Genomic DNA, 11914 nt, shown 5'->3' on the forward strand with positions numbered 1-11914 from the left:
GCCACCCTACTATTTATATAAGTATCCTCTAAAGTGTAAGCAAGACAGAGGTATTTGGGGAAATCATGGGATAATTATTGATCTGTAATGCAGTCTCCATCCAAGCATATTTCTTTGGTTTTTTTTTCTGTATTGAAGGAAACTGAAACAGAGCTTACCTTTAAAAAAACACAACCAAGAATGTAACAACTTTGCAACCAAAAGCATTGTGGGATTGAGTCTTCCACAGTGAAAGATGTGTACAGCTTTTCCTTCCAGAAAAATTCTTCTGCAACTGTAGTTTAGTTTAAATCCCAACATCTGATTTTCCAAATTAAATAATAGTGTATAAAGCCCAATTATTGTATGGTCATATTTCAAACTTAGATTGATTACGCTAGTAGGAAAATGAAAGCTATTAGATTTGTGATGCGCGAAAATCTTTCGTGTTCTCCTTTTCAAGTGGTAACCAGTAAAATTTGCTGCCTGTAGCACCTCTTATTACTACCTGAAATCAATTGGAATTCTTGAAAATTCAACAGGTACAAGGATTGCTCTACTGGTTTGATAATTTATTTTACCTGTTGTGCTTAAAATAGGGGAGAACACTGGACTTTCGTATAGTTCAGAAACTGAACAATAGTGAGTTAGTTGGCCAAGGCCTCTTCAATGTCAGCTATATCAATGAAATTCACTTTCTTTGTGATTTTGTTTCTCTGTTTTTATTTTGTTTGCATCAAAAAAAGAAAAAGAAATACCAAGTTTCCCTAATAATCCCTCTCAATATTTTAAGAAATTATAGAAAAAAGCTTGAAGGTATATACCATCTGGTACTCTGCTAAATTTGTTGTCAGTTGTCCCGAGTTCAACTCCTTGACTGTACTTTGTATGTGGCCAACTGGTCTGTCTCCTCCCAGTTGGGGTTTTTAAACATTGTGTTTCTTGGCAAAGTTTCAGTTTGTTGATATTGGCCCTGAAAATTCCTGTGGGGAAGTGGCTGACTGAGTAAACATAAATTCATACAATCACACTTATATTCAGTATATACATACATGCACAAGTCAAGTTATCAAGTCAACTTACCCTTTTTATGTTTGGGTGTCAAAATGACAAAGGAAAATGTAATGTCTGCTGTACAAAGTGGAAGCTTAAAATGTTATAAATAAAGTGACAGTAGAGACAGATTTTCCATGCTTATTTGGGGGGGGGAGGTGCTTGTTTGACACTATGACCAAGGGGGGTGGATTGGTTTTGGGGGAAGAATGCTTATAAGAGGGTAGGGGCTTATTTATGTAAATAAATTATGTAATATTTCAAATCTTTGGTTTAAAAAAGGAATAACTCAAAATGTTTTTGAAGATAATGAAAAATTCTGAGAAAATTCTGTCACCTTCAGGTATCAGACCAATGACCTCTTACTTGCTAATGGGTAAATATTTAAAATGTGGCCCCCCACAAATAACTAAATTCATTTTGAATTACATATGAACAATACCTCTGTGCAGTTTAGAGCTAAGTATTGTTCTGACAGCAATAAGCCAGTACATGTACAAAGAAATTGACTCATCTTTCTCACGCATTCTAAGAACATCATATGCATGATACATCATGGCATAAATTTTGATATTGCGAAGAAGAAAGGCTGTCAAAGTGTTAAAACAATGAATATGAGCTATTTCAGAAGAGCATTTTTTTTTTCGGCAAAACATGAAAGAAGATGTGGTTATATATTTATATATATATATATATATTCAGCAAAACATGAAAGAAGATGTGGTTATAGATATATATATATATATATATATATATATTGATGCTCATGGTGTCCAAGGAACCAAATGTGACAGCCAAGTAAACAAGAAATCCAGTTCCAGGACTCCAACTACACCTGTAGCAATGATTTCATTGGCTGTCATCTGTGTAACATACTTTACAAGGTAATGTATTAAAGTTGGTTTTTAAAATTGTTTTAGTATGGATCAGACTGACCTTGTTCATGTTGGTATGGTAATAGTTGGATGAAAATAGTTACTATTTCTTATATAGCAAGGTAGTCTTTAACCCTTTAACTCTCACAAGTGATCAATATGAAAATTCTTCCACTAATATCCTTATGTTATCAAGCAAACAGCTTATGAGAATATTCAAACTTATCAGGTAGAGGTTGTTGTCTTGATCTGACACCAAATTCTCATAACTAATTTTCATGGATATTTGTAGCAGCTGAAGGGGAGAATTACATGTACTAATCAGATCTTGGGAGTTGTGGGGTTAAGTAAATTAGAGCATTCTGATTGGTTCTAACAAGGGCGGGATAAAGGCTGGCATAAAGGCTGGCATAAAGGCTGGCATAAAGGCTGGCAAATTGAAAGTAAACAAGTTTGTTTGGGCCAATATTCCCCTCTATGGCCCTCACATTCAGTTATTAAGTAGTTATTAATTTTTCTGAAGCATTTCAGCAGGTTAGAATCTTAAATCCTGAAACAATATTGGCTACTTGTGTGCTCATAAGTGGCCATTTGCACCACAGCAAAAAAGAAACTCAGTAGAAAATATACATGAGTTATTTTCTGGTCTAAAATGGTAGATGTATAGGAAAAAATTAAGCCTTTGGGGACAGTTTTCTCCTTAACAAATCTCCTGCCTGATAATCAACATTTTTAATGAATTTAGTGATCCAATGAAATCCTGTTGATCAGGCACAAGGAAGATACCAACATGTGCCTACATTGGTAGCTCTCCATGTTGAAAATATCATGTACTCTTTTAGCTTTAGGGCTCATATGGCCAGTTTATGTGGTGCTTATCTATTAGCTTTATTTTTTGATGTTTTTTTCTGATCTGAGCTTCCTGAAACCTCTTCCAACATTGTTTTATAATTCTAATAGTTGTGTACAGGAAGTTTGACATGCAACCTTTCTTGGTGGTGATCAAGCAGAACTGTCTTTTTGTGAGTGCTGCATTAAGTAAGGTTCAAATATGAGACATTGAGAGAGTACTGATATGCAAGTTAATCTCCTTCTTTTCTTGACACTAACTAAACATATATATTGTATGTTTCAGTTACTCCAGCAAAAGGTCAGACTTAATTGTCTGCTCTAAATCAATGGCTATACCAATGAACCTTTTGGGGTTTTTGGTCAAAATGTGTTTCTCTCTTACTGAGTTTGCACCAAAGTTTCCAGAGATACCTCTGGAGTTGCATCCTAACTGGGCAATTGGCAGTATATTATCTTTAACTTTAGCATCTAATATCAAGAGGTGTATCATGCAAGGTAGATATAGTATTCAAATACTTTGCTGCATTCTCTCCTCCTTGTCTTCAAGCTCATGTTGTTTTTTTAAATGCAATTCATAATATATATAAAAATGAAGGGAAAGATCAGGAAAAAAAGATAAATTACACTCAATTGAAAGTATGTAAAAAAAAAAAAACAAACAACAACAAAACAGCAATAATGAGAGGGGAATGCTTACTGGTCATAGATTACATATAGATTACCTTTCAAGTGATTTTCAAGGTGATTTCTTCTGCCTTTCCCTTAAGTGAAAAACATAGATTACTTCTCATGGGTACACTTTGGCAACATGTACTGTGGCTGTAAGAGTACCTTAAAAGAAGGCCATCTTCTTCTTCATATCCTTGATGCTTTATATTTAGAATTTTGATGTTCAGGTGCCCCTTAAGTTACATCATTTGTCTTTGTTTAAACAACTTTTTGTTGCTTTGTAAAATTTATGTTTGGTATGGAGATTGCCTTACAAAGGCTTAAAAGGTGATACCTGTAACAAAGTTCCGGTTTGGTACTGAACAGAAAAATAACTTAAAAGATATTTCAAAAAGAATTTCAATCTTGACCCAAGGTGTGGTTTGCATATGCAGCCAGATCTTGCGAATTGACCAAAGAAAACAAGAAAAAAGTGATGAAGCTTGACTGCATGGTTTCTTCATTCCACTGATATCCTTTACACATTTATACAATTTAATCTCCAGTTCAGCACAAAACTGAAATCTAAAATACTTTTGAAATCTATTTATTTTTTCAGGGAAGTCAAGCTAACTTCAGTACTTTGCAGATGTTAGACAAGTTGAAGGACACGGAAACAGGGAGCCTTTATGACAGAAAAAGGAATCCTTTGCTGAGTAACTTACAGAAGGAGATTTCAAGAGATGTCCCGTCTCAGCATGACAGAGACAAATTTGGAACATTTGGGAAAGTAATTGGAAGTGGCTTCTCAAGAGGTCAAAGCAGAGGACCAATTATTGATGTATTTTCAGAAGATTCGCACAGTTTATACAGTGATTCAAACTCTAAACGAACAGATTCTAGCAACAGTAAAGACTGGCAACACAGAAGAACAGACAAAAATGACTCACAAAGGAAAAGAAGCCACAGTCCTGATGATGAGTTGTTGTCTTCGAATTGGAGAATTCGAGAAGACACAACAACTAAACGCAGTCATAGTAAAAGCTTAAACCCAAGCAGTCAATGCATGGATGAAGATGTTGATCTAAGAAGTGTGCTGAAACAGTTCCAAAAGAGTAGATGGGAGGACAACAGTGAAGATGTTTTTGATTCAGGTTTCAGTGCAGATTACAGAGATGATGACCATCAAAGAAAAAAAGGTCCCTATGATGACAGTGTGAAAGGAAGTGACTGTAGAGAACCCAGGGACTCTTTAAGAACCAGGTAGCAGTGTAGTATAAGGGTTAGATGAGGAAGATATGATAATGGGTAAAGGTTTGGAACAGATCAGATCAGCTATTTAACAACATTGGGGTTTAAAGATCACACATGTATAAATGAAATTTGGAATTTTTCTATGAACAATTACCATTATCTTGAGAATCAAAACTGCTAGATGAAAAGTATCTCCCTGTTTTCTTTTTCTGTTTTCTCAAGTGGCTTGTGTAGCTTACCTCAAATTAAATTTTTGCCCTAAAAGTTGTTATAATTTCCTCTTTAAACCATCTCTTGTACCTTTTTTGTCCCATCTCTCTTAATAAATTTGATTTTGTTTTCTCTTGGGGCCCCAGTGATGACAGAGACCACAGGGAATCAAGATATGGCAGGACCAAACATGGAAGTCTGAATGATAGAAATGCAGAAGTATGGTTGGACACTTACAAAGAGTCATCAGCACTTGAGTTATCAAGTTTGAGCACTGATGCTTTGAGAGACCTTCCAATATCAGAGCTTGCTCGAAAGGTAACTCAGAAGTACAAAACTGGCTTTGAGCTGGGAAGGCCATTCTTTGGATTGCAATCAGAAGGCCAAGATAAGGAGAGAGGTACAAGTAATTATCATCCCATTGAACATTGGGAAACTTTTTTGATAAGTGGTGAGGTTTTTATGCTGGATAAATTATAGAAGTGAGCAATACATGTACTATTGGGAAATTTCCAGTGATACTTGTCCTTATATATAATTTACTGCTTTTCTGGACCTATCATGCTATTTGCATGCTAATTTTTAACAAGTAGTGCCTCTTTTTTGCAGCAATACAGTCTGTTTATCTTGATTTATTGACCTTTTTCGAATCAAGGAATTAAGCATGAAAGTAGCTGAAGATCAAATGCAGCATGCTTAATAGTATCTATTTCATGTTATTAGGTTGGGAAAATCCAAACTTTGATGTTTCAAAGGCACCTGAAAGGTGGAAACCATCCTTGGATGCTCTAAATGACCATGGATCAGAATCATATGGTAGGACTATGGACAGCCGAAGCATTACGCAGACACAGAGGAACTACTCAGGAAAGCATTCCAACAGCAGCAACCTATCAAAATCTAAAGCTGGTGAAGAGTATATGTCAAAGAACATTTTTGAGTATGAAGACCACAAGGCAGACAGCAGTAGACAGAAAGGCAATTCAAAAATGGTAGCTCAGTCTTTTAAAAGTAGCACTTCAACATCACACACAGTTTTCAGCCAAAAGACTTTGAAAGGTTCGGCCTCATCCATGCTGAATTCAAGGCAAAAACCTCTGTCTCCATCTGGATTTTTGCCAAGGCAGTTGCAAACACCAGTTGGTAAAAATGTTAAGAATGTGGAAGTTGGCAAAGGTAAAGGACTGGATGACCCATCTTCATTTCCACACAAAAGTGGTTACTATCCAAGGAACACAACAGAAATATCAAGGTCACGCAGCAGAAGTTCTGAGGGAGACGATTTTACCAAAGACCTTGGGAGTAGCATAAGTGGCTCAAAAAGAGAGGTCAGACCTCCTTCCAAGGGGAAATTTACAAACCAGAATTGGTTAAGTTTGGACAGTAATGTAAAACAATCCACAGGAAAAGGTACTTCAAAAGGCACTAAGCAGCAGAGTGCAGAACAGGGTAGCATGCATTCAAACAGCAACAGTGGTAGAGGAGGCTTTAAACCTAGTGGTAGAGGAAATTTGCAAACCAAGAAGGGTGGAAGAGGTACTTCATTCAGTCCTCGAAGCAGAGGAAGGGGTGCAAAGGGTAGGGGAAGTATTAATAGTAATAAAGGAAGAGGCACTATGAGTTTAAGAGGAAGAGGATCAGCAGTGCGTGGAAGAGGCAGAGGAGTCAGTCAGCCGCCGGTAGGTGCTACAGTCAGAAACATATTCCGAAGAAGTAGATCTGTCTCCCCTGTGGGAAGCAAATTTCGAAGATCTTCCAGGTCTCCAAACAGTCCAAAACAAGACAAAAAAAGGAGGAATGAAAGAAGTAAAGAAAAAAGAAGTAGAAGCCGAAGCAGCAGTTTTTGCAGCACCTCTAGCAGTCACAGTTGCAGTACAAGTTCCAGTTGGTGCAGTGTTAGTCTTGACAGTCTGTCAGGGAAAGGTGACGGAGACAGGAAAAGACGTCATAAACATAAGATGCACAGTTATGAGAAGAAAGAAAAGAGTACAGGTAAATCAGTGGAGAAGTTAAAAAATGATATAAAAACTATGGAAAAGCAGCTTGAACAAAAATATTCCAGGTCTTTTGGTGAGAAGAAAACAGAAGGTCCTGATTGTAAATTTGATGCAAAGACTGTAAAGGGAAAGCCAAAAGTAAACATCAAAGATGAGGACAAATGGTCTGAGCAAAAAACAATCAAAACTGCTCTTGAAAAGGGAAAGGAAGACTCTAAGGGTACATTTGACTTTAAAACTCTGAGGGAAGGGTCACAGTTAAACAATAAAGAGGAGAAGAAAGATCTAAAAACTAGAGAGAGACACAGTGGGAAGAATGTGCCTGTTGTTAAAGAAGAAAAGGGGATCAAAGAACAACAAGGTAAAGATTTCAAAGATGTCAAGAGGGAAGGAAAGAAAAAGACAGACAATGTGAGAGAGGTAATTTTAAAACGAGACAAGGAAAAAGAGTCACCAAAAATTACAAATAAAAATGGAGAGTCTCCAGTTCGTGAGGTGAAGATTGTAAATGAAGTGAAGAACAGAAAGGATAAAGTTCCTGATGAGAAATTAGGTTCAAAGATAGAGCTCAATACTCTTAAGATAACAATTGATCAAGTTAAAAAGAGGCCTGATTCCAAGAAAGACATAGGTGAGGAAAAACTTTTGAATGAAGGAAAAAGGTCTTCCAAGTCACCACCTGGAAAACAAAAGAAAAAAGAAAAAGAGAAAGTAAAGGCAAAGAAGGCAAAGAAGAAAGCCAAGAAAAGAAAGCACAACAGGGATAGTGAAGAATCAGGTGATGAATCAGTATGTAGTGGTACTTCTGGCCAAGATGATTCTTCTTCTTGCATATCACAGAAAGGTCACTCTGATGAACGGATTGTAGAGGTTTCCTCATCAGTAGGTTTTGATACCAATGCAATTGCAGTGCACTATGCTAAAAGAGAAAAAGCAAAGTATGGTAAAGGAAAAGTCAGGAACAATCTAATTTCTGTTCCTGTTTCAGAAGGAGCAGATATTGCACAAGAGAGGAAGATCCTTCCAAAAGAAGGATCACAATGGCTAAATGAGCAACAGCATGGTTATACATTGACTAATGAAGGACAACATAGCATCAGTAGTGATGTCCCTTGTACTGAAATGTTGTTTCCTAATGAAGGTACATTTTATGAAGGATACACTGAAAGTGCTGTTGGTGATCAAGACTATACCACTATGTATCAGGAAAGTGAGAATCCCAGCCAGGTGTGGCCATCAGAGCATGCAGAGGGTGATGACCCTAACAACTACTATTATGAAGAAGGAGCAGAGGGTGAAGGTTATGAGCAAGAGTACTATTCCTACGTTGAAGAGGGCGACTGTCAGACTGGTGATCTAGGAGACAATCAGGAGTGGTTTGAAGGTGAATATCCACAGGAAGGTGCAGAAGGGGAAGTTTATGGTGGATATGAAGGGGAATATTACCTTGGGGAGGATGGACTCTATTACCCTGTTGAAGGTGAGGAGTACCAGGAGTACCAGGAATACCAGGGAGAGTATGCAGAGGGTGGAACAGATGGGCATGGTTTTGATCCAGAGCAGGGTGGTACCTACACTGAAGGTGACTACCAGTATGCTGAAGAAAGTGGTGTGTGGCAGCATTATGAGGAAGGGGCAGTTTACCATGATGAGGAAGCTTGGAATCAGGGTGAAATAGAGGGACATTGGCAAGAGGAGTACCAGGAAGGTTATCATGGAACTGACTGTGAATGGGGCACCGAGTACTCTCAAGAATATGATGCTGGTGCACAAGGGTATATTGTTGAGGGGGCTGAGGTTTTGCCTGAAGAGGGCTGTAGTACAAGTGAAGGATATGATCACCAGTTGGCAACAGAGCAACAGTACATGGAGGAAGGTCCTGTCCATGAGGAAGGCTACCATGTTGAAGATGGCTTGGAATCTCAGCAACAAGGGAAGCTAGTAACATCTGCACATCATGAAGAGCCTCCAACTTTAAAAGAAGACATGGCTACTGCTCCAGCTGTGAAGGATGTTCAACAAAGCAAACCACTTAAGTCTATCCTCAAAAAGAGTAAGCAACTTGCAAACGATGGAAAAGGGACAAAACTAGTCAGTGAACGCCTTTCTCAAATGAAAAGACAGTCAGCACACACAACAGGTGTACTTCAAAAAAGTAGTGCATCTTCTTCATCTGTCCAATCTGCCCAATCAGTTGATAAACAAGAGGAGAGTCCAGACCAAATAGCTACAGCAAGTGCTCAGTCTGAGGCACAACGCTATCGTGAAATGGAAGAGGCCATTTTGTCTTCACAACCTAAAGATGCAGTTGGTACAGAATATGTGATACGAGTCCATGGAAGTGGGACAGCAAATTTCTACTGTAAACTTTGCCAGTGTCACTTTAATACACTGACAGCTAAAAACTTACATATAAAAGGAATGAAACATATAGAGCTCTATATCCGCTTAAAGTCTTCACTATTACAATCTGTCATAAAGGACACCAAGGTGAAAGCTGCTAAAAGACCTCCAGATGATGATCCATCAACAACACAAAAAATTCCACGGCGATTTTAACATGGTATAGTAAGCACTTTTTAATTTTTTCTCCTCTGTTATTCTTGCTCCTCTTTTGAGTTAATTTGTTGTTTGGGGCAAGTTTTTGTAATTTTATAACTTTGGATAAATTACCAGGTTCTTTTAAACAAAATTGACCTATCTAACTACAGAAAAATAGTGGTTTCCATATAAATTATGCATAATTTTTGGTTGCTTTGGTCCAAAGCATTGATTAGTTTGGTTGAATAAAGTTGGATTCCTTTTTTGTCTCCCACAGTGTGAATGACTAATTTTGTTAAAATGGGACTGTAATGAGGCTCTAGTGTTTTGCATTGTTTAAAACCAATCACCATGCTTACATCTGTTTTTGTTTATGTGTTGTAGACTTTTTGTAATACAGATGGCAACAAGACACTACATGAGGCCAGAGATGCAACTGGAAAATATTTTCATTTGTTTTTCTTGCCAGGAAAGAAAAACAGACATTACTAATGGTGCATATTTAACTACATCTAGTGTGAGTTGTGAAAAATGGATATGAATTCTTAAGAAAATTATAGAGACTTGTAGATTGTAGTGTTAGCTGGTGTTCCTAAATTAAATATAACTTTTGTAAGGAAATGGAGATTGATGCTTGTCAGATGAATATTGTTTTCTCAGGCCCTTTTCTATTCATATTTTTACATAAATGTATTTATTTTAAAAAATACTTTGAAGCATTTCAGGAAAGGAGGTTATCCCCCTTGGTTTTCACCACTAACAGGTTGATAAAAAGTGTCTCTTTTCACTTTTTTATAATATGGAAAACTTAATATATTTCAATCTATCAAAGAGCCTCATATGTGGAAGAAAATGTCCAAGTGGAATTTAAAGCCACAGGCAGGGATTATTTATTCTTAAGACTTACCATCAGTGTTTAACTTGTTATTAATTAAGGTCATCCAGAGCTTTCAACATAATGGTTGTTTACTTGCGGTCATTGAAAAAGAGATAGACCTATTGTAGATTTGTTGGTCATTCTTAGAAAATAATCATCCCACATTGATTCAGCATCAAGAATTGTGTGAAGTAGGTTTCAAATGATTTTCTCTATGAGAATATTTGTACTGTCAAGAACACCTCATTCTGTAGAAAGGCATGTGAGGTACTAGTACTTGATTATTTCCAGTGATAATAGTTTTGTTTGTCTGAAGATTCCCAGTATTTGGTGAATAAAAAGGTGATTTAAAAGGTTGAATTTTTGGATAAGCTGGCTGATATCTTGGAGTGCAAAAAAAAACTTAATTAGATTGCTGGACATAAATTGGCCTTCTGTTGTTTTTATAGGAGGGTGATTGTATTCAGTAGACAAGATCACAACCAACAAATGTACTCTGAATTTCTCCATTCTGGGTAATAATTCTCTCAAGTGTTGTGTAATCTGAAAAGTGTAATTTTAAACTGGGGTTGCTTTGCACCAAACCGACTACAAGGTTTTGACTCATTATTGTACTTATCAGACTGTTTTTGGGGATGGAGGAAAATTCTGGGTGTGTATCCAACCTGCCTGTTATAAATAGTAACCCATATGTACTGCTTTTACACCTGTCCTTAACGCTCTCAACCAAAGGTAGTTTTGTCTAGCACTTTTTCTTAGAAGTATCCTGGAAAGCTTAAGTTAAACATTTTATACGACAAACAAAGATAAAATTAAGTTCACCTCTTCTTTGTTACCTAGTCATTACTATGATTACAGTATGGCTCTAAAACTTAGTATACTTGTTGAATAGTCATGAACAACAGATTTTATGTTTTGCCTCCATTCTGAAATTATGTAATAAATCAATAAGTTTGGAACTGGTTTTGTTTTGTTTTTGGTGTTTGTGTGGTTGTGACCCTCTGCCTTTTGAATGTTTCCAAAAAATTTGATAGTTGAAAATTTGTTGAGAAGGGGTGAGCTTTTATGCTATGATTACTTGAAGGAACAGAAAACGTTGAATTCATTTTCTCATGAAACTGAAGGTTGTTGCATCTATAGAGCATGCCATGGTGTATTGATGAAAATAAAGGAATTGGTGATAATTTTTGAAAACTTCAGTCATAGGCTTAAATAAGTGGGAAGGATGTTCATACCCCTGGCTTTAATCTGTTTAAAAAATGGATATCCTTGAGGAGACATGAAAGTAAGACTTATTTACCTCTCTAAGAGGATAAGTGATGTAGGTGGAAAACATTTGCATAGAGCAATTTTTGGGGGTAAAAATGGTGAAAATTACACATTGCTCTAGAAAAGGTTGTATCAGCTGATGAGGTCAATCCTAAGACTAGGTCACTCCAGAGCTATGAGTTGAATTAACAAAAAATTTGTAGCCAGATACCTTGTTAGAGAGATAAGTTTTCACTCCATGAAACACATGCAGAGATACCCATTATGGACAATTCTAACACTTTCTAACACTCGAAGGAGAGTTAGTTACAAAAATTAATGTAACAAAAGGAAAATTGAGTGAAGCAGCTCATGCTAGT

The 11914-nt window shown here is 36.8% G+C and overlaps 1 protein-coding gene across 2 annotated transcripts in view; it reads left to right on the forward strand.

Moving 5' to 3' along the window:
- The window catches only part of LOC131785747 (titin homolog), a 12348-nt gene extending 1094 nt beyond the window's left edge, over window positions 1–11254 (forward strand). Inside the window, exons 2-5 of one of the 2 annotated variants that reach the window (XM_066163272.1) lie at window positions 4027–4673; window positions 5018–5271; window positions 5595–9431; window positions 9794–11254. In XM_066163272.1, coding sequence (XP_066019369.1) covers window positions 4027–4673; window positions 5018–5271; window positions 5595–9427 — 4734 coding nt within the window. In that variant the 3' untranslated portion in view covers window positions 9428–9431; window positions 9794–11254. The remainder of the gene's footprint in view (window positions 1–4026; window positions 4674–5017; window positions 5272–5594; window positions 9432–9793) is intronic. The other variant, XM_059102689.2, reaches the window with a different exon arrangement.
- Window positions 11255–11914: the final 660 nt, after the last annotated feature.

Source organism: Pocillopora verrucosa, chromosome 3, assembly GCF_036669915.1.
Source record: "Pocillopora verrucosa isolate sample1 chromosome 3, ASM3666991v2, whole genome shotgun sequence".
NCBI lineage: Eukaryota > Metazoa > Cnidaria > Anthozoa > Scleractinia > Pocilloporidae > Pocillopora > Pocillopora verrucosa.